Source organism: Calonectris borealis, unplaced genomic scaffold (genome assembly GCF_964195595.1).
Source record: "Calonectris borealis unplaced genomic scaffold, bCalBor7.hap1.2 HAP1_SCAFFOLD_256, whole genome shotgun sequence".
Classification (NCBI taxonomy): Eukaryota; Metazoa; Chordata; class Aves; order Procellariiformes; family Procellariidae; genus Calonectris; species Calonectris borealis.
This window is the reverse complement of record NW_027441640.1, coordinates 31,797-55,909: the sequence shown is the minus strand read 5'-3', so window position 1 is coordinate 55,909 and position 24,113 is coordinate 31,797. Positions and strand designations below refer to the sequence as shown.

At 63.4% G+C, this 24,113-nt stretch overlaps 3 protein-coding genes across 3 annotated transcripts in view; 2 read left to right on the top strand and 1 right to left on the bottom strand.

The window, feature by feature from the left end:
* Positions 1 to 4,491: 4,491 nt before the first annotated feature.
* LOC142077453 (apolipoprotein C-II-like) lies at positions 4,492 to 4,937 on the top strand (the record flags this gene model as incomplete). Its single annotated transcript, XM_075139435.1, has 2 exons — positions 4,492 to 4,651; positions 4,744 to 4,937. Coding segments are annotated over 2 exons (251 nt in total), but the record flags the coding sequence as incomplete, so codon positions are not given.
* A 5,469-nt stretch (positions 4,938 to 10,406) lies between these two features.
* LOC142077451 (NF-kappa-B inhibitor delta-like) lies at positions 10,407 to 18,303 on the top strand. The gene is made up of 8 exons (XM_075139433.1): positions 10,407 to 10,548; positions 12,329 to 12,434; positions 14,197 to 14,343; positions 15,161 to 15,212; positions 16,042 to 16,193; positions 16,508 to 16,621; positions 17,095 to 17,259; positions 18,218 to 18,303. Exons 1-8 carry the CDS (start codon positions 10,409 to 10,411, stop codon positions 18,272 to 18,274), a joined length of 933 nt encoding a protein of 310 aa, XP_074995534.1. The 5' UTR covers positions 10,407 to 10,408; the 3' UTR covers positions 18,275 to 18,303.
* A 714-nt stretch (positions 18,304 to 19,017) lies between these two features.
* LOC142077452 (nephrin-like) overlaps positions 19,018 to 24,113 on the bottom strand; it is a gene marked incomplete at its 5' end in the record, with an annotated part of 35,036 nt that continues 29,940 nt past the window's right edge. Inside the window, 7 exon segments of the mRNA XM_075139434.1 lie at positions 19,018 to 19,163; positions 19,310 to 19,359; positions 19,435 to 19,498; positions 19,607 to 19,998; positions 20,079 to 20,665; positions 22,257 to 22,368; positions 23,247 to 23,512. Of these exon segments, the coding sequence (XP_074995535.1) occupies positions 19,116 to 19,163; positions 19,310 to 19,359; positions 19,435 to 19,498; positions 19,607 to 19,998; positions 20,079 to 20,665; positions 22,257 to 22,368; positions 23,247 to 23,512 (1,519 nt within the window).

Genomic DNA, 24,113 nt, shown 5'->3' with positions numbered 1-24,113 from the left:
GGAGAAGAATTGCGACGGCGTTGGGACGCCTACGGCCAATCCATAGGGGAGAGGGCGGCCGCCCTGCGCCAGAGTTGGGGGGCTCGAGGGGGGATTTGGGGGGACCCCGAGGTCCCCCAAAGCTTGGAAGATTGAGGCGGCTTCGATGGTGGTGGTGGTGGTTGGGGGGGGGGGGGGGGGGTTGCACCCCCAAAAAATGGCTGGTGGTGATGGGTGGGGTTGGGGTGCACCTCAATAATTAGGGCTGGGCACCCCAAGGCTGCTGGAGATGGGGGTTCGCCCCCCCCTGCGCCCCAATAAATAATGAGGGGAGACTCCTGGCTCTGTGGCTCTGAGTTATGGGGGGGCACCCCAATATCACACCCCGCACCCCAATATCACACCCCGCACCCCAAAAGGACACCCAGCACCCCATAGGGACACCCAGCACCCCCATATCACACCCTGCACCCCAAAAGGACACCCAGTACCCCAAAAGGAGCCAGTGCACCCCAATAGACCTCTGTGCACCCCAATATCACACCCCGCACCCCAAAAGGACTCAGTGCACCCCGAAAGGACACCCAGCACCCCAATATCACACCCTGCACCCCGAAAGGACACCCCGCACCCCAAAAGGACTCAGTGCACCCCAATATCACACCCCGCACCCCAATATCACACCCCGCACCTCAACAGACCTCTGTGCACCCCAATATCACACCCTGCACCCCAATATCACACCCCGCACCCCAATAGACCTCTGTGCACCCCAATATCACACCCCGCACCCCGAAAGGACACCCAGCACCCCAACAGACCTCTGTGCACCCCAATATCACACCCTGCACCCCAATATCACACCCCGCACCCCAATAGACTCTGTGCACCCCAATATCACACCCCGCACCCCGAAAGGACACCCAGCACCCCAACAGACCTCTGTGCACCCCAATATCACACCCTGCGCCCAATATCACACCCTGCACCCCAAAAGGACACCCAGCACCCCAATAGACCTCTGTGCACCCCAATATCACACCCCGCACCCCAATATCACACCCCGCACCCCATAGGGACACCCTGCACCCCAAAAGGTCTCAGTGCACCCCAATATCACACCCTGCACCCCAATATCACACCCCGCACCTCAACAGACCTCTGTGCACCCCAAAAGTACACCCTGCACCCCGATATCACACCCCGCACCCCAATAGACCTCTGTGCACCCCAATATCACACCCTGCACCCCAAAAGGACACCCAGCACCCCCATATCACACCCTGCACCCCAAAAGGACACCCTGCACCCCCATAGACCTCTGTGCACCCCAATATCACACCCCGCACCCCAATATCACACCCTGCACCCCAAAAGGACACCCAGCACCCCAATAGACCTCTGTGCACCCCAATATCACACCCCGCACCCCATAGGGACACCTTGTACCCCAAAAGGTCTCAGTGCACCCCAATATCACACCCCGCACCCCAATAGACCTCTGTGCACCCCGATATCACCCCTGCACCCCAAAAAGACACCCAGCACCCCGAAAGGACACCCAGCACCCCAATAGACCTCTGTGCACCCCAATATCACACCCCGCACCCCATAGGGACACCCTGCACCCCAAAAGGTCTCAGTGCACCCCAATATCACACCCCGCACCCCAATATCACACCCCGCACCCCAATAGACCTCTGTGCACCCCGATATCACCCCTGCACCCCAAAAAGACACCCAGCACCCCGAAAGAACACCCAGCACCCCAATAGACCTCTGTGCACCCAATATCACACCCCGCACCCCAATACCATACCCTGCACCCCAAAAGGACCCAGTGCACCCCAAAAGGGCTCAGTGCACCCCGATAACCAGCTCCGGTGCCCCGGGCTGCTGGAAATGGGGGTGCAATGGGTTTTGGGGTGCAGTGGATGTTGGGGTGCAAAGGGTGTTGGGGTGCAAAGGCTGTTGGGGTGCAAAGGGTGTTGGGGTTTGGTGGATTTTGGGGTGCAATGCTCGGGGGTGCAATGGATTTTGGGATGCAGTGGATTTTGGGGTGCAAGGGATGTCGGGGTGCAATGGATGTTGGGATGTGGTGGATTTGGGGGTGCACTGGATTTTGGGGGTGCAAGGGATATTGGGGTGCGGTGAGTTTTGGGGTGCAATGCTCGGGGCTGCAATGGCTTTTGGGGTGCGGTGGATTTTGGGGTGCAAAGCATGGGGTTGCAATGGATTTTGGGGTGCAATGCTTGGGGGTGCCGTGGATTTGGGGGTGCAAAGGATTTTGGGGTGCAAGGACTGTTGGGGTGCGGTGGGTTTTGGGGTGCAATGCTCGGGGCTGCAATGGATGTTGGGGTGCGGTGGATTTTGGGGTGCAATGCTCGGGGGTGCCGTGGATTTGGGGGTGCAAGGGATGTTGGGGTGCGGTGGATGTTGGGGTGCGGTGGATTTTGGGGTGCAAAGCAGGGGGGTGCAATGGATTTTGGGGTGCAGGGGATATTGGGGTGCAGGGGATATTGGGGTGCGGTGGATTTTGGGGTGCAAAGGGTGTTGGGGTGCGGTGGATTTTGGGGTGCAATGCCCGGGGGGGGGGGGGGGGGAGGGGGCACTCCACGGGACTGTGACGCAATCCCCGGACGGGTGACGCAATGCCCGGGGGGTGGGGGCGGGGAGAGGGGTGGGGGCGTGACGCAACACCTCCCCTCCCCCCCCCAGCCGCAGGGAGGGGGAGGGGGCGAGGGGGGGGGAGCACCCCAACACCTTGCACCCCGCTTTTGCACGCGCGGGGGGGGGGGGGGCACCCCCCCCCTCCTTGCACCCCACTTTTGCACCCCCCCCCTTGCACAGGCAGCGCTTGCGCCCCTCCCCCGCCCCGCCCCTCCCCCCACCCCCGGCCTCGCCCCCCGCTCTGTTTACCCGGACTTTGCCCCCCTCCCCCCACCCGGCCCCTATAAAGGGGGGGACCCCGGGTGGGGGAGGGGAACGGAGCGGCCGCCACCACGGGTGGGTGCTGGGGGGGAGGGGAGGGAAGTTTTGGGGGGTTCTCGGGTGGGGGTGACCCCCAAAATTGGTGGGGGAGGGGCTGGGGGGAGGTGGAGGAGGGGTTTGGGGGGGCTTTTGGGGAGGGGGGTGAACCCCAAAATCGGTGGGGGAGGGGTTTTTGGAGGCTCTTGGGGGAGTGAACCCCAAAATCGAGGGGGTTGGGGGGTGGGGGAGGGGTTTTGGGGGGCTCTTGGGGGCGGCTGAACCCCCAAATCGGTGGGGGAGGGGCTGCGGGGTGGGGAAGGGGTTTTGGGGGGTTCTTGGGGAGGGTTGAACCCCAAAACCGGTGGGGGAGGGGCTGGGGGGGTTTTGGGGTGCCCCCGTCAGTTTCGGGGTCCCCCTCCAGGGCAGAGCATGGCCTGGGGACACCCCGAAACGATGGCGGCTTCGCTCCTGCTCCTGCTGCTGCTCTGCTCGGGTGAGACCCCCCCCCAGCACCCAGACCCCACCCATGGCACCCCAATCCCACCCAGACCCCCCCCAGCACCCAGACCCCCACCCACCGCACCCCAATCCCACCCAGACCCCACCCACCGCACCCCAATCCCCCCCAGACCCCACCCAGCACCCAGACCCCCACCCACCGCACCCCAATCCCACCCAGACCCCACCCAGCACCCAGACCCCCACCCACCGCACGCCAATCCCACGCAGACCCCCACCCATTGCACCCCAATCCCACCCAGACCCCCCCCAGCACCCAGCCCCCACCCATGGCACCCCAATCCCACCCAGACCCCACCCAGCACCCAGACCCCCACCCACCGCACCCCAATCCCACCCAGACCCCCACCCATTGCACCCCAATCCCACCCAGACCCCACCCAGCACCCAGACCCCCACCCACCGCACCCCAATCCCACCCAGACCCCCCCATTGCACCCCAATCCCACCCAGACCCCACCCAGCACCCAGACCCCCACCCACCGCACCCCAATCCCACCCAAACCCCCACCCATTGCACCCCAATCCCACCCAGACCCCCACCCATTGCACCCCAATCCCACCCAGCCCCCACCCACCGCACCCCAATCCCACCCAGACCCCCCCCATTGCACCCCAATCCCACCCAGACCCCACCCAGCACCCAGACCCCCACCCACCGCACCCCAATCCCACCCAGACCCCACCCATGGCACCCCAATCCCACCCAGACCCCACCCAGCACCCAGACCCCCACCCATTGCACCCCAATCCCACCCAGACCCCCCCATTGCACCCCAATCCCACCCAGACCCCACCCAGCACCCAGACCCCCACCCATGGCACCCCAATCCCACCCAGACCCCACCCAGCACCCAGACCCCCACCCACCGCACCCCCAATCCCACCCAGACCCCCACCCATTGCACCCCCAATCCCACCCAGACCCCACCCAGCACCCAGACCCCCACCCACCGCACCCCCAATCCCACCCAGACCCCCCAACCCAAACCACCCCCCACCCATCTCACCCTTCCCCCACAGCCACCACCGCCGCCACCCCCGCCCCCACCCAGCACCCCGACCCCCCCAGCACCCTCACCCAGCTCCGCACCGTTGCCGCCGGCTACCTGGGCCAGGCGGGTTCGGTGGCCGGTGGCCTCTTGGATCGCCTCAAACTTCCCTCCACCCAGGAGAAGATCCGGTAAGTTGGGTGCTACCCCTCCCCCCCACCCCTCCCCCACCCATGGGGTGCCCACCCATGGGTGACCCCAAGATCCCCCCCGTCTCCCTAAGGGACGTCTACGAGAAGGGGTCGGCGGCGGTGATGACCTACACCGGCATCTTCACCGATCAGCTCTACCATTGGTGGCAAGGGGAGGAGTGACCCCGCCCCCAAGATGGCCGTTGTGGGGTGGGCGGGGCCTTGAGGACCCCTCTAATTGGGTGCCAGCCCCCCAATAAAGCTTGGTTGTCTTGGTGGGTCTCCACGGGGACGTCAAGGTGGTGGTGGGTCTGAGGTTCTTCTGGGTTTGGGTGGGAGATGGGGGTCCCATGGGGCAGATGCCCCCCAAGATGGCGGTTGTGGGGTGGGCGGGGCCTTGAGGACCCCTCTAATTGGGTGCCAGCCCCCCAATAAAGCTTGGTTGTCTTGGTGGGTCTCCACGGGGACGTCAAGGTGGTGGTGGGTCTGAGGTTCTTCTGGGGTTGGGTGGGAGATGGGGGTCCCATGGGGCAGATGCCCCCCAAGATGGCGGTTCTGGGGTGGGCGGGGCCTTGAGGACCCCTCTAATCGGGTGTCACCCCCCAATAAAGGCTGGAGGTCTTGGTGGGTCTCCACGGGGATGTCAAGGTGGTGGTGGGTCTGAGGTTCTTCTGGGGTTGGGTGGGAGATGGGGGTCCCATGGGGCAGAAGATGGGGGGGGATCTATGGGGCAGAAGATGGGGGTCCCATGGGGCAGGAGATGGGGGTCCCATGGGGCAGAAGTCGGGGGGATCCATGGGGCAGGAGATGGGGGTCCCATGGGGCAGAAGATGGGGGGATCCACGGGGCAGAAGATGGGGGTCCCATGGGGCAGGAGATGGGGGTCCCATGGGGCAGAAGTCGGGGGGATCCATGGGGCAGAAGATGGGGGTCCCATGGGGCAGATGATGTCATACGGGGGTGAACCCGAGCGTCACTCGCAGCTGCCCGTGACACGACACCCACCCCTCCCCCACCCCCCCACCCCCGGGAGGCCCAGAGGCACCCCGAAGCCCCGCCCTCATCCTAGGTCACCGCCGCGACACCCGTGACATTTCCCTCCGGGGCGGGGCCTCCCTCCCCCTCCCCCGCCTATAACGGGCCCCGATCCCGGCCTGGCCCCATTTCCACCTCGGGCCCCGGCGGGATGCGCCCCCAGAGAGGTAGGTGGGGCGCTGGCCCTTTAAGAGAGCTGGGAGGGGGACGCTGGCCCTTTAAGACCCGCTTTTCGGGGCGCTGGGCCTTTAAGAGAGCTGGGGAGGGGGATGCTGGGCCTTTAAGAGACCTGGGAGGGGATGCTGGCCCTTTAAGAGAGCTGGGGAGGGGGATGCCGGCCCTTTAAGAGAGCTGGGGAGGGGGATGCTGGTCCTTTAAGACCCGCTTTTTTGGGCGCTGGCCCTTTAAGAGAGCTGGGGAGGGGGATGCCGGCCCTTTAAGAGAGCTGGGGAGGGGGATGCTGGTCCTTTAAGACTCGCTTTTTTGGGCGCTGGCCCTTTAAGAGAGCTGGGGAGGGGGATGCCGGCCCTTTAAGAGAGCTGGGGAGGGGGATGCTGGTCCTTTAAGAGACCTGGGAGGGGATGCTGGCCCTTTAAGAGAGCTGGGAGGGGGATGCTGGCCCTTTAAGACCTGCTTTTCGGGGCGCTGGCCCTTTAAGAGAGCTGGGGAGGGGGATGCCGGCCCTTTAAGAGAGCTGGGGAGGGGGATGCTGGCCCTTTAAGAGACCTGGGAGGGGATGCTGGCCCTTTAAGAGAGCTGGGGAGGGGGATGCTGGTCCTTTAAGAGACCTGGGAGGGGATGCTGGCCCTTTAAGAGAGCTGGGGAGGGGGATGCCGGCCCTTTAAGAGAGCTGGGGAGGGGGACGCTGGCCCTTTAAGACCCGCTTTTCGGGGCGCTAGCCCTTTAAGAGAGCTGGGGAGGGGGATGCCGGCCCTTTAAGAGAGCTGGGGAGGGGGATGCTGGCCCTTTAAGACCCGCTTTTCGGGGCGCTGGCCCTTTAAGAGAGCTGGGGAGGGGGATGCTGGTCCTTTAAGAGACCTGGGAGGGGATGCTGGCCCTTTAAGAGAGCTGGGAGGGGGATGCTGGCCCTTTAAGACCCGCTTTTTTGGGCGCTGGCCCTTTAAGAGAGCTGGGGAGGGGGATGCCGGCCCTTTAAGAAAGCTGGGGAGGGGGATGCTGGCCCTTTAAGACCCGCTTTTTTGGGCGCTGGCCCTTTAAGAGAGCTGGGGAGGGGGATGCTGGCCCTTTAAGACCCGCTTTTAGTGGACGCTGGCCCTTTAAGAGCGCGGGAGGTGGGGGGGTTTCCCCGACCCCCTGCCTCCTCCCCCGCGGGATTCTCCACGCGCCCCCCCAGGGGAGGTGGGCGGGGCCAGCGGGGGCGGCCGATGACGTCGTGGGAATCCCCGTGACGTAGCGACGGGGGGGGTGGGCGGGGAAGGGGGGGGATTCCCCGAGGATTCCCCTGCCATGGAGCGGGGGAAGGGAGGCGGGGGCAGGAGTTTTGGGGGGCACCCAAGACTTTGGGGGGGACCCCACCCCCACCCAAGGTGTCTGGGTGACCCCTCCCCACCCCCACCCCTCCCCCACCCCCCCCCAAGGTGGCCGCCCCCCCGCGTCCCCCCCCCAAACGGTGAAGGAGCTTCTGAAGGTGCTGAGACAGCAGCAGAGGGGGGAGGGGAGACCCCCCGGTGAGTGCCCCTCCCCCACCCCCCCCACCCCTCCCCCACAGGGGACCCAGCCTGCCCCTCCCCCCCCGCCCAGGGGGCATCCCCCCCCCCCCCAGGGGACACCCCCCCACTCAGGGCTGTGTGTCCCCTCCCCCCCCCCCCCCCAGGCTGAGTTGACCTCCCCTCCCCCCCCCCCGCCCCCTCCCCCCAGGGTTCGGCTGGGCCCCCCTGCGCCCCCCCGCTGGTGAGTGACCTCTGACCCCCGTGTCCCCCGTGTCCCAAATGTCCCCAATGTCCCCCCATGTCCCCCCGTGTCCCCGATGTCCCCTCGTGTCCCCAATGTCCCCCCATGTCCCCAATGTCCCCCCACGTCCCCCACGTCCCCCATGTCCCCCCATGTCCCCAATGTCCCCCCACGTCCCCCATGTCCCCCCATGTCCCCAATGTCCCCCCCATGTCCCCCATGTCCCCCATGTCCCCCACGTCCCCCCACGTCCCCCCACGTCCCCCCATGTCCCCATGTCCCCCCATGTCCCCCATGTCCCCCCGTGTCCCCCCATGTCCCCAATGTCCCCTCGTGTCCCCGTGTCCCCCCGTGACCCCAATGTCCCCATGTCCCCCCATGTCCCCCCATGTCCCCCATGTCCCCAATGTCCCCCATGTCCCCCATGTCCCCCATGTCCCCAATGTCCCCCCATGTCCCCCGTGTCCCCCATATCCCCCCATGTCCCCCATGTCCCCCCATGTCCCCAATGTCCCCAATGTCCCCAATGTCCCCCCATGTCCCCCATGTCCCCCATGTCCCCCCACGTCCCCCCACGTCCCCCCACGTCCCCCCATGTCCCCATGTCCCCCCATGTCCCCCATGTCCCCCCGTGTCCCCCCATGTCCCCAATGTCCCCTCGTGTCCCCGTGTCCCCCCGTGACCCCAATGTCCCCATGTCCCCCCATGTCCCCCCATGTCCCCCATGTCCCCAATGTCCCCCATGTCCCCCATGTCCCCCATGTCCCCAATGTCCCCCCATGTCCCCGTGTCCCCCATATCCCCCCATGTCCCCCATGTCCCCCCATGTCCCCAATGTCCCCAATGTCCCCAATGTCCCCCCATGTCCCCCCATGTCCCCCATGTCCCCCCATGTCCCCCGTGCCCCCCATGTCCCCCATGTCCCCCATGTCCCCCATGTCCCCCCATGTCCCCAATGTCCCCCCATGTCCCCAATGTCCCCAATGTCCCCCCATGTCCCCCATGTCCCCCCATGTCCCCAATGTCCCCAATATCCCCCCATGTCCCCCCATGTCCCAATGTCCCCCCGTGTCCCCCATGTCCCCCCATGTCCCCCATGTCCCCCCACGTCCCCCCATGTTCCCCCCATGTCCCCAATGTCCCCCATGTCCCCAACGTCCCCCCCCCCACCCTGTCTCCCCCTCAGGTCCCCTGGTCCCGCCCCCGGCCCCGCCTGCCCCCTGGCCCCGCCCCCCCACCGCGCCCCCCAACCCCTCTGGGGTCCCTCCTGTGCCCCACGGTGGCCCGGGCGGGGCCTATGGGGGAGGAGCCCCCAACTTGGGGGGCTGCCAGTGAGGGGGGACCCGGTGGGGGGAGGGGAAGGGCAACTGGGGGTCAATGGGGGTCAATGGGGGGGTCAATGGGGTCAATGGGGGGGGCAATGGGGGATTAATGGGTGTCAATGGGGCCAATGGGGGCTCAATGGGGGGTTAATGGGGGTCAATGGGGGCATTGGGGGCATTGGGGGGGTCAATGGGGGTCAATGGGTGGGAAATGGGGGGGTGATGGGGGTCAAGGGGGTCAATGGGGGCATTGGGGGGTCAATGGGGGTCAATGGGGGTCTATGGGGGGCATGGGGGGGTCAATGGGGGTCAATGGCTGGGAAATGGGGGGGCGATGGGGGTCAAGGGGGGTCAAGGGGGGTCAATGGGGGTATTGGGGGTCAATGGGGTTAATGGGGGGTCAATGGGGGTCAATGGGGTCTATGGGGGGCATTGGGGGGTCAATGGGTGGGAAATTGGGGGGCAATGGGGGTCAAGGGGGTTTAAGGGGGGTCAATAGGGTCAATGGAGCATTGGGGGGTCAATGGGGGCCAGTGGGGGGTCGATGGGGGTCAATGGGTGGGAAATGGGGGGTCAATGGGGGTTCATGGGGGGTCAATGGGGGTCTATGGGGGGCATAGGGGGGTCAATGGGGGTCAATGGCTGGGAAATGGGGGGGCGATGGCGGTCAAGGGGGGTCAAGGGGGGTCAATGGGGGTATTGGGGGTCAATGGGGTTAATGGGGGGTCAATGGGGGTCAATGGGGTCTATGGGGGGCATTGGGGGGTCAATGGGTGGGAAATTGGGGGGCAATGGGGGTCAAGGGGGTTTAAGGGGGGTCAATAGGGTCAATGGGAGCATTGGGGGGTCAATGGGGGCCAGTGGGGGGTCGATGGGGGTCAATGGGTGGGAAATGGGGGGTCAATGGGGGTTCATGGGGGGTCAATGGGGGTCTATGGGGGGCATAGGGGGGTCAATGGGGGTCAATGGGTGGGAATGGGGGGGCGATGGCGGTCAAGGGGGGTCAAGGGGGTCAATGGGGGCATTGGGGGGTCAATGGGGGTTCATGGGGGGTCGATGGGGGTCAAGGGGGGTCAAGGGGGGTCAATGGGGGCTTTGGGGGGTCAATGGGGGTCAATGGGGGGTCAAGGGGGGTCAATGGGGGGGTCAATGGGGTCAATGGGGCAATGGGGGGTCAAGGGGGGTCAATGGGGGTCAATGGGGGTCAATGGGGTCAGTGGGGGTCAATGGGGGGGTCAATGGGGGCAATGGGGGGTCAAGGGGGGTCAATGGGGGTCAATGGGGTCAATGGGGGTCAATGGGGAGTCAATGGGATCAATGGGGCAGGACATGGGGGCAACTGGAGCAATGGGGGGCGGTACTAAAGGTCATGGCGCCCCACCCCTTGACCTCTGACCCCAGTACCCCCCCACCCCCCACCCCCCAGGCCGCAGCCCCCTTTGCTCCCCCAGGCCCCTCCTGGGCCCAACCGCTGGTGGCAGGGGGGATTATGGGAGGTGGCCTGGGGGGGTTGACCTCTGACCCCGAACCTGACCCCGAGCCTGACCCCGGCGAGCTGGCAGCCGCCCGCGCCGCCGTCCGCGCCATGGACCCCCGGGACCTCCTGCGCCAGGACGAGGAGGGTGACACGTGAGGCGGGGTCAACTTGGGGGGCTGGGGGCGGGGGAGGGGAAATGGGGGAGGAGGGGGGGGGGGCGTCATTAGGATCAATGGGGCAAGATGTGGGGCCCATAGGAGGGGTCTATAGGGGACATAGGGGTCGATGGGGTCAACGGGAGATCAGTCAATGGGGCAAGGTGTGGGGGCAATGGGGCCCATGGAGGGGGTCTATAGGGGACGTGGGGGTCAATAGGATCAATGGGAGATCTATAGGGGTCAATGGGGCAGGATGTGAGGCAATAGGACCCATGGGAAGGTCTATAGGGGTCATGGGGGTCAATAGGACCCATAGGGGAGTCTATAGGGGACACGGGGGTCAGTAGGATCAGTGGGAGATCTATAGGGATCAATGGGGCAAGATGTGGGGACAATGGTACCCATGGAGGGTTCTATAGGGGTCATGGGGGTCAACAGGGCCCATAGGGGAGTCTATAGAGGACGTGGGGGTCAATAGGATCAATGGGAGACCAATCAGGATCAATAGGGCAAGATGCGGGGGCAATGGGCCCCATAGGGGACTCTATAGGGGTCACGGGGGTCCATAGGATCAATGGGAGACCAATCGGGATCAATGGGGCAAGATGTGGGGCCAATGGGAGGGGTCTATAGGGGACATGGGGGTCCATAGGAACAATGGGAGACCAATTGGGGTCAATGGGGCAAGATGTGGGGGCAATGGGGCCCATGGAGGGGGTCTATAGGGGTCATGGGGGTCAATAGGGCCCATAGGGGAGTCTATAGGGGACGTGGGGGTCAATAGGGTCAATGGGAGATCAGTAGGGGTCAATAGGGCAAGATGCGGGGGCAATGGGCCCCATAGGGGACTCTATAGGGGTCACGGGGGTCCATAGGATCAATGGGAGACCAATCAGGATCAATAGGGCAAGATGTGGGGTCAATGGGAGGGGTCTATAGGGGACATGGGGGTCCATAGGAACAATGGGAGACCAATTGGGGTCAATGGGGCAAAATGTGGGGGCAATGGGGCCCATGGAGGGGGTCTATAGGGGTCATGGGGGTCAATAGGGCCCATAGGGGAGTCTATAGGGGACATGGGGGTCAGTAGGATCAGTGGGAGATCTATAGGGGTCAATGGGGCAGGATGTGGGGCAATAGGACCCCATGGGGGTTCAATGGAGGCCATGGGGGGTCAATGGGGTCAATGGGGGGTCAACGGGGTCAATGGGGGGGTCAACGGGGTCAATGGGGGGGTCAATGGGGTCAACGGGGGTCAATGGGGTCAATGGGGGGTCAATGGAGGCCATGGGGGGTCAACGGGGTCAATGGGGGGTCAATGGGGTCAATGGGGGGGTCAATGTGGTCAACGGGGGTCAATGGGGTCAATGGGGGGTCAATGGAGGCCATGGGGGGTCAATGGGGTCAATGGGGGGGTCAATGGAGGCCATGGGGGGTCAACGGGGTCAATGGGGGGTCAACGGGGTCAATGAGGGGTCAATGGAGGCCATGGGGGGTCAACGGGGTCAATGAGGGGGTCAATGGAGGCCATGGGGGGTCCAACGGGGTCAATGGGGGGGTCAACGGGGTCAATGGGGGGCCAATAGGGTGAAGGGGGGCAAGGAGGGCGACGGGGAAGTCACCGGGGGGAGGGGGGGGGCAATTGGGATGGTGATGGGAGGGGTCAACGGGGCAAGACTTCCTGGGTGGGGGTAGTTATGGGTGCTGGGGATAGCTGAGGGTGCTGGGGGGGGGGGGTGTCCCCACCCTGACCCCCCCTCGCCCCTCCCCCCAGGCTGTTACACGTGCTGTGTGCGCGGGGGCTGCGGGCCCCGGCCCGGGCGGCCGCCGAGGTCTTCAAGGCGTTGGGGCAGCTGGAGCTGCGGGAGCACCGCGGGAAGGTAACGGGGCGATAACGGGGCGATAACGGGCTAATAACGGGCTAATAACGGGGAAATAAGGGGGTTATGGGGGTGAACGGGGCAGTAACGGGGTAATAACGGGCTAATAACGGGGAAATAAGGGGGTTATGGGGGTGAACGGCGCAGTAACGGGGTAATAACGGGGTAATAATGGGGTTACGGGGGTGAACTGGGTAGTAACGGGGTAATAAAATGGGGTAATAACGGGATAATAACGGGGTAATAAGAGGTTATGGGGTGAACAGGTTAGTAACGGGGTAATAAGGGGCTAATAACAGGGAAATAAGGGGGTAATAATGGGGTTATGGGGGTGAACTGGGTAGTAACAGGGTAATAACGGGGTAATAACGGGGTAATAACGGGGTAATAAGGGGGTTATGGGGGTGAATGGGGTAGTAACGGGGTAATAACAGGATAATAACGGGGTAATAAGGGGGTTATGGGGGGTGACGGGGTAGTAACGGGGTAATAAGGGGCTAATAATGGGGTAATAAGGGGGTAATAATGGGGTTATGGGGGTGAACTGGGTAGTAACAGGGTAATAACGGGGTATAACGGGGTAATAAGGGGTTATGGGGGTGAATGGGGTAGTAACGGGGTAATAACAGGATATAACGGGGTAATAAGGGGGTTATGGGGGTGAACGGGGTAGTAACGGGGTAATAACAGGATAATAACGGGGTAATAAGGGGGTTATGGGGGGTGAACGGGGTAAGTAACGGGGTAATAAGGGGCTAATAACGGGGAATAAGGGGGTAATAATGGGGTTATGGGGGTGAACTGGGTGTAACAGGGTAATAAGGGGCTAATAATGGGGTAATAATGGGGTTATGGGGGTGAGCGGGGTAGTAATGGGGTAGTACCAGGGTAATAACAGGGTAATAACGGGGTGATAATGGGGTTATGGGGGTGAACGGGGTAGTAATGGGGTAATAAGGGGCTAATAACGGGGTAATAATGGGGTAATAATGGGGTTATGGGGGTGAACGGGGTAGTAACGGGGTAAAAATGGGGTAATAAGGGGGTAATAAGGGGGTTATGGGGGTGAATGGGGTAGTAACGGGGTAATAACGGGGTAATAACAGGATAATAATGGGGTTATGGGGGTGACTGGGGTATTAATGGGGTAATAACGGGGTAATAACGGGGTAATAATGGGGTAATAATGGGGTAATAATGGGGTTATGGGGGTGAATGGGGTAATAACGAGGTAATCGGGGGTAATAAGGGAATAATAAGACTAATGAGAGTATAATAAGGGGTAATTAATAAGAGGGTAATTAATAAGTGAGAGATTTTAGGGGGTTAATAAGGGGTAATAAGGGGTAATTAATACAGGGGAATTAAGGGGTAATAAGGGGTAATAAGGGGTAATAAAGGGTAATTAATAAGGGGAGATTAATAAGGGGCGATTAATAAGGGGAGATTAATAAGGGGAGATTAATAAGAGCGTAATAAGGGGTAATTAATAAGGGGGAATTAATAAGTGGGGATTAATAAGAGGTAATAAAGGGTAATTAATAGGGGTGAATTAATGGGCTAATTAATAATGGGCTAATTAATAAGGGGCTAATTAATAAGGGGCTAACTAATAAGGGGGTAATAAGGGGTAATTAATGGGGTAATAACGAGGTAATAATTTGGGCTCTCGAGTCAGTTTTGGGGTCCGGGGGGGGGGCGTAGGGGCTGGGGGTTTGGGGGTGTCCGGTGACCTCTGACCCTTGCCCCTCCCCCCCCCCAGACGCCGTTGCTGGTGGCGGCGGCGGCGGCGGCGCCGGGCGTGGTCGGGGACCTGCTGACCCTGGGGGCGGATCCCGACGCCGCCGACCAATGGGGTCGCACCGCGCTGCACCTCGCCGCCACCTACGGACTCCCCCGCGTCCTCCAGGTAGGACCCGAGTGGCGGGGTGGCACCCCAAAACCCCCCACGGGGGACCCTGGCACGCAGGTGGCACCCCAAAACCCCCCACGGGGGACCCTGGCACCCGAGTGGCACCCCAAAACCCCCCACGGGGGACCCAGGCACGCAGGTGGCACCCCAAAACCCCCCACGGGGGACCCAGGCACCCGGGTGGCACCCCAAAACCCCCCACGGGGGACCCTGGCACCCGGATGGCACCCCAAAACCCCCCATGGGGGACCCAGGCACTCGGGTGGCACCCCAAAACTCTGCGATGGGGGACCCTGGCACGCGGGTGGCACCCCAAAACCCCCCACGGGGGACCCTGGCACCCGAGTGGCACCCCAAAACCCCCCACGGGGGACCCTGGCACCAGGGTGGCACCCCAAAACCCCCCATGGAGGACCCAGGCACGCGGGTGGCACCCCAAAACCCCCCACGGGGGACCCAGGCACTCGGGTGGCACCCCAAAACCACCCACGGGGGACCCTGGCACGTGGGTGGCACCCCAAAACCCCCCACGGGGGACCCAGGCACCCGGGTGGCACCCCAAAACCCCCCACGGGGGATCCAGGCACGCGGGTGGCACCCCAAAACCACCCACGGGGGACCCTGGCACCCGGGTGGCACCCCAAGACCCCCCACGGGGGACCCAGGTGCCCGGGTGGCACCCCAAAACCCCCCACGGGGGACCCAGGCACGCGGGTGGCACCCCAAAACCCCCCCACGGGGGACCCAGGCACCCCCCCCCCCCCCCCACGGGTGACCAAAACACCCGGGGGCTCACCCCTCCCCCCCCTTCCAGGCCGTGATGTCATCGGGGGTCCCCGTGAACGTGGAAGCCCGAAATTTCGAAGGTCAGAAAATTTGGGGGGGGGCCCCAAGAGGGGGGGGGGAGGGGCTCCGGGGGGAGGGGCGTGGTTTGGGGTGGGGGCGTGTCTATGGGGTGGGGTTTTGGGGGAGGGGTTTTGCGGCGTCCCCAATTTTGGGGGGGTCTTGGGGGTCCTCTGGGGGGGGTCCATGGGGGGGGTCCCCAATTTGGGGGGGTCTTGGAGGTCCCCTGGGGGGTCCCTGGGGGGGGGTCCCCAATTTGGGGGGGGTCTTGGGGGTCCCTGGTTTGGGGGGGGTCTCTGGGGGGGTCTCAGTTGAGGGGTCCCCAATTTGGGGGGGGGTCTTGGAGGTCCCCTGGGGGGTTCCCCAATTTGGGGGGGATCTTGGGGGTCCCTGGTTTGGGGGGGGTCTCTGGGGGGGTCTCAGCTGAGGGGTCCCCAATTTGGGGGGGGGTCATGGGGGTCCCCTGGAGGTGGTCCATGGGGGGGGTCCCCAATTTGGGGGGGTCTTGGGGGTCCCTGGTTTGGGGGGGGGCCCTGGGGGGGGGTCTCAGTTGAGGGGTCCCCAATTTGGGGGGGGGTCTTGGAGGTCCCCTGGGGGGTTCCCCAATTTGGGGGGGATCTTGGGGGTCCCTGGTTTGGGGGGGTCCCTGGGGGGGGGTCTCAGTTGAGGGGTCCCCAATTTGGGGGGTAGTCTTGGGGGTCCCCCGGGAGGGGTCCATTGGGGGGGTCCCCAATTTGGGGGGTGGTCTTTGGGGTCCCCCGGGCTGTCCCTCAGGGGGGCCCCCAATTTGGCAGGGGTCCCTATTTTGGGGATACCCCCCCCAATTTGCTCTCCCCTCTCCCCCCCCCCCAGGCCAGACCCCCCTCCACTGCGCCGTCCTATCCCATAATGCCTCGCTGCGAGGGGGGGGTTTTGGGGGGGGGGGTCCCCCCACTTCCACCCCCCAAGAACGACTCCTCTGCGTGGAGCTGCTGCTGCGTATGGGGGCCGACTGCGGCAGCCAGGTACCCCCACCCATGGGTGCCCCCCTCAACGTATGGGTGCCCCCCCCCCGGACCTATGGGTGCCCCCCTCAATGTATGGGTGCCCCCTGGTCCCATGGGTGCCTTGGGGGGGGTCAATGGGGTGGTGGGACCCCTTCCTGGTCCCATGGGTGCCTTGGGGGGGGTCAATGGGGTGGTGGGACCCCTTCCTGATCACATGGGTGCCTTGGGGGGGGTCAATGGGGTGGTAGGACCCCTTCCTGGTCACATGGGTGCCTTGGGGGGGGTCAATGGGGTGATGGGACCCCCACCCAACACCTGGGTGCCCCCGGCAGGACATGAAGAGCAGCCAGACCGTCCTACACTTGGCCGTGAGGGGCGGGAACTTGGCCTTGACCCACCTCCTCCTCCGTCAACCCGGGGTGGCCCCTCGCCTCGTTAACATGAAGGTAAACGAGGTTCCTCCGGCACTTATGGGGCACCTATGGGGCTTGGGGGGGGGATCTATGGGGTGCTGGGGAGGAATGATGGGGTCTAAGGGGGGCTTTGGGGAGCTAGGGGGGGCTTTGGGGTGCCTATGGTGGATCTAGGGGGGGTTGGAGATGTCTATGGTGGATCTATGGGGAGATCTATGGGGTTCTATAGGTGCTTTGAGGTACTTATGGGTCATCTATGGGGGGTTGGAGACGTCTATGGTGGAGCTATGGGGCTTTGGGGATCTATGGGGCTCTATGGGGGGATCTATGGGGGCTTTGTGGTGGATCTAGGGGGGGTTCGAGATGTCTATGGTGGATCTATGGGGAGATCTATGGGGTTCTATAGGTGCTTTGAGGTACTTATGGGGCATCTATGGGGTTTGAAGGTGTCTATGGGGCGGTGGGAATTTTGGGGGACCCCTCACCCCCCCGTGTCCCCCCCCCAGGCCCACGGCAACACCCCCCTCCACATGGCGGCGGCGCTACCGGGGGGCCCGAGTCAGGAACCCCTCATCCGTCTTCTTCTGGCTTGGGGGGCCGACCCTGGCACCCGCAACCTCGAACACGACCTCCCCCACAGCCTGCTGCCCCCCGGACCCCCCGGAGACCAGGTGGGATCCCCCAAGAGCCCCCCCAAATCCAACCCCGCCCCCCCAAATCCAAACAACCCACCCATTGCACCCCCAAATCCTCCTGCTGCTGCCTGCAAGTAACGGGAGGGGACCCCCCCCCGAATTCCTCCTGGAATGCCAAAATCTTGAGGAAGAACCCCAAAATCTTGAGGAGGAACCCCAAAATCTTGACGATGAACCCCAAAATGGCCCCTGGAACCCCCAAATCCTGCTGTTGCGCCCCCAAAATCCTGCTTCTCTGCCCCAAAATGGCCCCATTGCACCCCAAAATGGCCCCTGGAATCCCAAAATCCTGCTGCTGCGCCCCAAAATCTTGATGATGAACCCCAAAATCTTGAGGAGGGACCCCAAAATCTTGACGATGAACCCCAAAATGGCCCCTGGAACCCCCAAATCCTGCTGTTGCGCCCCCAAAATCCTGCTTCTCTGCCCCAAAATGGCCCCATTGCACCCCAAAATGGCCCCTGGAACCCCCAAATCCTGCTGCTGCACCCCAAAATCCTGCTGTTGTGCCCCAAAATAACCCCATCACACCCCAAAATCACCCTGGGAACCCCCAAACCTTGATGCTGCACCCCAATTTGGGGGTCAAACCCCAGGATTCTTGCACACGCCCCCCCCAATATTTTGGGGTCTCCCCCAGGGTTTTGGGGTCAAATCCCAGGAATTTGGGATCAAACCCCAGGATTTTTGGGGCACCCCCAAACTTTGGGGTCACCCACCCGGATTTTTGGCTCTCCCGAAAATTTTGGGGTCACCCACAGCATTTTGGAGTCCCCCCCCCAAGATTTTGGGGTCAAACTCTCGGATTTTGGGGGCGAACCCCGGGATTTTTTTGGACACCCCCAAAACTTGGGGTCACCCCCCAGGATTTTTGGGGTGAAACCCCCGGATTTCGGGACACACCCCCCGTGCTGACTCCCTCCCTCCCCCCCAGCTCCGCCTCCTCCTGAAGAGCCGCCGTGGTGCCCGCCGCCCCTCCCCCACCTCCTAGGGGCGGAAGTGACGTCAGAGGGGTGTGGGCCCCCCCCCGGATGTGACATCAGAGGAGGGGGGAACCCCGGCATCCGGGCCCCGCCCCCGTATTCATTTTTCTTGATTTCTGTGAAATCGCTCATTTTGGGGGGGGGGTGAAAGGGGAGCGGAGCTTCGCAGAAGGGACCCGGACGTCTGGCTCCGCCCCTCCAGAGCCCCACCCCCCCCATTTCCGGGAAATGAGTCTCTGAACCATATTGGTTTGGGGGGGGGGAGGGGTAAAAAAAGGGGGTGCAATGGGGACCCAGGCGTCCCTCCCCCTTTTGCCCCTCCCCCCCTTAGGGGCGCTGCCCCTTTAAGAGTGCCCCGGGGGGGCGGGGCTGCTGTGTAGCTCCGCCCCTCCCGCAATACTCCTTCCCCCTCCCCAAGGCCTCATTAATGAAGGTTGTTAATTGGGGGGGAGGGGTGTGATTAAAGGGGTCCCCCCCCAAATTGGGGGGGGCCCCTGAGAGGGGGACCCCAAATTGGGGGAGGGCTGAACCTCAAAATTGGGAGATTTCACCCCAAAATGGGGTGGGAGACCCTGAACTGGGAGGAAACTGGAAAGTGGGGGGGCGGGGCGTGTGTGTCATCCCCCCCCCCCCAAATAAACCCTGTTGATTGGCTGAAGCGAGCAGCGTCATTTAAGGGGCGGGGGGTCCCCCAAAAGGGGGGAAGCTCCCGCCCCCACCATTAACACACAGACCTAGGTAAGCTCCTCCCCCGAGGGGGCGGGGTTTATTAGGGGGTGGGGCTTCTTGGGGTGTGGCTTCTTGGGGGCGTGGCTTTCTTGGGGGCGTGGTCCCGCCCCCCCCAACACCTCACACCAGCTCCCCCTGGAGGGTGATGGGGAGCTCCGGGGGGGCCACCTATGGGGGGGGGGGAGGGGGGTTTAGGGCGGGACCCGGAAATCCGGGGAGCCCCTCCCCCACCCCCCCAAAATCCTCAGGGGGTCCCAAGAGTCGGGGGACCCCTCCCCCCACCCCCAAGGGGCACCCCTCCCCCCCCTCCTCACCTCATCGTAGCCCCCCCATTCGGCCACGTCCTCGTAAGGGTGGAGGTCACCTGGGGGGAGGGGTGAGTGTGGGGGAGGGGCTTGGGGGGGACACACCCACCCCCTGCCCTTCCCCCAATACTCACCCACGGGGGGGTCCCACGGGTGGGGCGGGTCGTTGGGGGTCACCCACGACCCCATAGAGCTCAGCTGGGGGGGAGGCGGAGGACACACCTGTATGACCCTCCGGGGGGGGGCGTGGTCAGGCTCGCCCCACCCCCTCCCACCGCCCCGCCCCCAGGCTGCCCCACCCCTCACCTCCACGCTCTCGGGCGTGACGTAGTCGTTCGGGGACCCCGCCTTAAGGCGAAGGCCTTGGGCCCCGCCCTGGATGCTTGAGGCCACGCCCTGGGTGCTTGAGGCCACGCCCCGGATGCTTGAAGCCCCGCCCCGGATGCGACGTCTCCACAACAGCGCCCCCCAGAGGGCGGCGTTACCCAGCAGCAGGAGCCCCCCCAGGGCGCCGAGACCCCCCGCGAGGGCGGGGGGTACCGCAAAGCCTGCTGGGATAGAGAGGGTGGGAGGAGCAACCCAGGAGGCCCCGCCCATCCCCCACCTTCCACCCACTCCCCCCCCCCGCAAGGGGCGGGGCTCACCTGTAAGGGGCGGGGCCGGCTCTGCCCCCACCGGCGACGAATCCTCGGGCAGCTCTGAGGGAGGGAAGGCAGGCGTCGGGGGGGCACTTCCGGTTCTGACCCCGCCCCCTCCGGCCTTCACTTCCGGTTCCCACCCATGCCCTGGGCCAAAGCGATTTCCGGTCCGAGGGCCCTCACTTCCGTTTCGGCTTCGACTTCCGGTCCCGCCCATCCCCACACCTCGAGACCCTGCTCGTCCCCAGGATGGACCCACTTCCGGTCCAGCCCCAACTTCCGGTTCTGCGGTAAACTGCTTCCGGGTCCCGCCAGCTGCCCACCCATTTCCGGGTGAGATGTGCGTGTCCCCCCCACCCCCGCCAGACCATTCCGGTTCAGCTCATTTCCGGTGCAACTTCCGGTTCCAATTCCCACCCGCCCACATCCTCTTCCGGTCCGGAGACGCATTTCCGGCCCACTTCCGGTCCCTCGCGCCATTTCCGCCTCCACCTCCTCAGCCACGTTTCCGGTTTGAACCCATTTCCGGCCCCCCCCGCTTCCGGCCCCGCCTTCCCCGTTACCGGAAGTGACGGCTCTGATGACGGCAGGTGCGCTGTCACCGCGAGAGTTGCGCGCCCTCACGGCGACGTCATAGGGCGTGGCGGGGCGGAGCCCTCCCAGCGTCAGGGTGGGGCCGGGCGCGAGGATGGTGGCGGGGGGGGGCGGGGCGCCGGGGCCCCTCGCGCTGGGGCGGGAGGAGAAAACCGGAAGTGGGGGAGTGGGCGGACCGGAAGTGTGAAAGAACCGCGCCGGAAACGGACTGGGCGTCACCGGAACTTCCGTCTAAGCCCCAATCGGAGAACGGAAATGGGAGGGGCGTGGCATGGGGGACCCGGAAGTGTGGTTGGGACCCTGAGGAGGCCCGGAAATAAGGGGAGATGAGCGAACCGGAAGTGACGCACCACACCCAATGGGAGACCCGGAAATGGGGCTGTGGGGTTCCAGCTGGGTTTGGGGGGAACCCACGGGGGGGTTTTGGGGGGTCCCAAAGAGGTTTTGAGGGTCCCCATTGCTTTTGGGGGTCCCAAGGAGGTCCCCTGAGTTTTTTTGGGGGGTCCCAATGGGGTTCTGGGGGGCCCCAAGGTTTTGGGGGGGCCCCCATGAGATTTTTGGGGGTCTCCATGAGGTTTTTGGGGGTTCCTCATGGATTTTAGGGGGGACCCCAGCTTTTTGGGGGGCTCCTATGAGGTTTTGGGGGGTCTTCATGGATTTTTGGGGGGGACCCAAGGGATCTTCATGAGGTTTTGGGGTCTCCATGAGGTTTTTGGGGGTCTTCATGGATTTTTGGGGGATACCCAAGGGATTTGGGGGGGTCTCCTATGTGTTTTTGGGGTCTCCGTGAGTTTTTTGGGGTTCCTCATGGATTTTTGGGGGGGACCTGAGGTGTTTGGGGGGCTCCCATGAGATTTTGGGGATCTCCATGAGGTTTTTGGGGGGTCTTCATGAATTTTGGGGGGGGACCCAAGGGATTTGGGAGCGTCTCCTATGTGTTTTTGGGGTCTCCATGAGTTTTTTGGGGTTCCTCGTGGATTTTGGGGGGGACCTGAGGTGTTTGGGGGGCTCCCATGAGATTTTGGGGATCTCCATGAGGTTTTTGGGGGTCTTCATGGATTTTTGGGGGGGGACCCAAGGGATTTGGGGGGGTCTCCTATGTGTTTTTGGGGTCTCCGTGAGGTTTTTGGGGTTCCTCATGGATTTTTGTGGGGACCGAAAGTGTTTGGGGGGCTCCCATAAGGTTTTGGGGGTCTCCGTGAGGTTTTTGGGGGGTCTTGATGGATTTTGGGGGGTACCCAAGGAATTTGGGGGGGTTCCTATGGATTTTTGGGGTCTCCATGAGGTTTTTGGGGTTCCTCATGGATTTGGGGGGGGAGCCCAAGGGATTTGGGGGGCTCCCATGAGGGTTTTGGGGTCTCAATGAGGTTTTTGCAGTCCCCATGGGGTTTTTGGGGCTCCCCATGTATTTTTGGGGTCTCCATGGGGTTTTGGGGATCCCCATGGGGTTTTTGGGGTACCCCATGGGTTTTGGGTCTCCCCATGGGGTTTTGGGGGTCCCCATGGGGTTTTTGGGGCTCCCCATGGATTTTTGGGTTCCCCTATGGGTTTTTGGGGTACCCCATGGGTTTTGGGGCTCCCCATGGGGTTTTGGGGATCCCCGTGGGGTTTTTGGGGTACCCTATGGGTTTTTGGGGTCCCCAATGGGGTTTTGGGGGTCCCCATGGATTTTTGGGGTGCCCATGGGGTTTTTGGGGTGCCCATGGGGGGATCCCCCCCTTTACCTGACGAGGAAGCTCTGGGGCAGCCCCCCATCGAAGCCGGGGGTCCAGGCCAGGCTGAGGGAAGTGGGGGTGACCCCCGACACCCCCAAATCTTGGGGGGGGTCCGGGCGGTCTGGGGGAGTGGGAGGGGGGTCAAGGGGACCCCCATCTCCTCCCAGTGCCCCCCAGTATCTCCAGTGTCCCCCAGTATCCTCCCAGTGCCCTCTAGTACCCTCCCAGTGTCCCCCCATCACCTCCCAGTGCCCCCCAGTATCTCCAGTGCCACCCATTATCCTCCCAGTGTCCCCTAATAGCCTCCCAGTGCCCCCCAGTATCCTCCCAGTGTCCCCCCATCTCCTCGCAGTGCTCTCTAGTATCCTCCCAGTGTCTCCTAATAGCCTCCCAGTACCCCCCAGTATCCTCCCAGTGCCCCCCAGTATCTCCAGTGCCACCCAGTATCCTCCCAGTGTCCCCTAAGAGCCTCCCAGTGCCCCCCAGTATCCTCCCAGTGTCCCCCCATCTCCTCGCAGTGCTCTCTAGTATCCTCCCAGTGTCTCCTAATAGCCTCCCAGTACCCCCCAGTATCCTCCCAGTGCCCCCCAGTATCTCCAGTGCCATCCAGTATCCTCCCAGTGTCCCCTAATAGCCTCCCAGTGCCCCCCAGTATCCTCCCAGTGTCCCCCCATCTCCTCGCAGTGCCCCCCAGTATCCTCCCAGTGTCCCCTAATAGCCTCCCAGTGCCACCCAGTATCCTCCCAGTGTCTCCTAATAGCCTCCCAGTACCCCCCAGTATCCTCCCACTGCGTCCCAGTATCTCCAGTGTTCCCCAGTATCCTCCCAGTGTCCCCTAATAGCCGCCCAGTGCCCCCCAGTCCCTCTCAGTACCCTCCTAGTGCTTCATTGGCTTGTCCCAGTGTTCCCAATATCCATCCCAGTGCTCCCAATATCCACCCCAGTGCCCCCCAAAGTCCTTCCAGTGTCCCCGGTGTCCTCCCAGTGCCCTCCCAGTACCGGCGAGCTGGAGCTGGAGGCGACGCCGGACGGTGCCCAGTGGGTTCTGGGCAACGCAGACGAAGGTGCCGAGGGTCCAGTTCTGGTACTGGTCCCAGTTCTGATACTGGTGCCAGTTCTGGTACTGGTACTGGTGTGGCTTCTTGTACTGGTCCCCATTTAGGCGGTGGTACTGGTGACGGAGACGGGCCCGATCCAGGGTGATGTTGGTCACGGTGAGGAGGCTACTGGTCCAGGGACCCTCGCGCCACTGGTGCTCCTGGAACCTGGGGTAGAACTGGGACCAGTTGGGGGGGAACTGGGACTGGGATGGGGCGGAACAGGGACTGGGATGGAGGGGAACTGGGACTGGGATGGGGCGGAACAGGGACTGGGATGGAGCGGAAATGGGACTGGGGTGGGGTAGAACTGGGACTAGGGAGAACTGGGACTGGGATGGGGCAGAACAGGGACTGGGATTGGGGTGGAACTGGGACTGGGGAGAACTGGGACTGGGATGGGGCAGAACAGGGACTGGGATGGGGTGGAACTGGGACTGGGATTGGGGTGGAATTGGGACTGGGGTGAAACTGGGACTGGGATTGGGGTGGAACTGGGACTGATTTGGCCCAACTGGCCCCAGTTGAGCCCAGTTGATCCTGACTGGGTCCAGTTGGATCCAGTTTGGCCCAGTTGGGTCCGGTTGACCCCAGTTGACCCTGACTGGGTCCAGTTGGATCCAGTTTGGCCCACTTGGGTCTGGTTGACCCTGATTGGACCCTTTTGGGTCCAGTTTGGCCCAGTTGGGTGTGGTTGACCCCAGTTGACCCTGACTGGGTCCAGTTGGGTCCAGTTTGGCCCAGTTGGCCCCAGTTGATCCCAGTTGGC

Bases quoted from the DNA above. Each gene is read 5' to 3' on its own strand.
- LOC142077451 (XM_075139433.1), top strand. From the start codon at position 10,409: ATGGGAGGTGGCCTGGGGGGGTTGACCTCTGACCCCGAACCTGACCCC. The intron at 12,435-14,196 runs GTAACGGGGCGA...CCCCCCCCCCAG, and splicing joins TGCGGGAGCACCGCGGGAAG to ACGCCGTTGCTGGTGGCGGC. The intron at 16,622-17,094 runs GTAAACGAGGTT...TCCCCCCCCCAG, and splicing joins CTCGCCTCGTTAACATGAAG to GCCCACGGCAACACCCCCCT.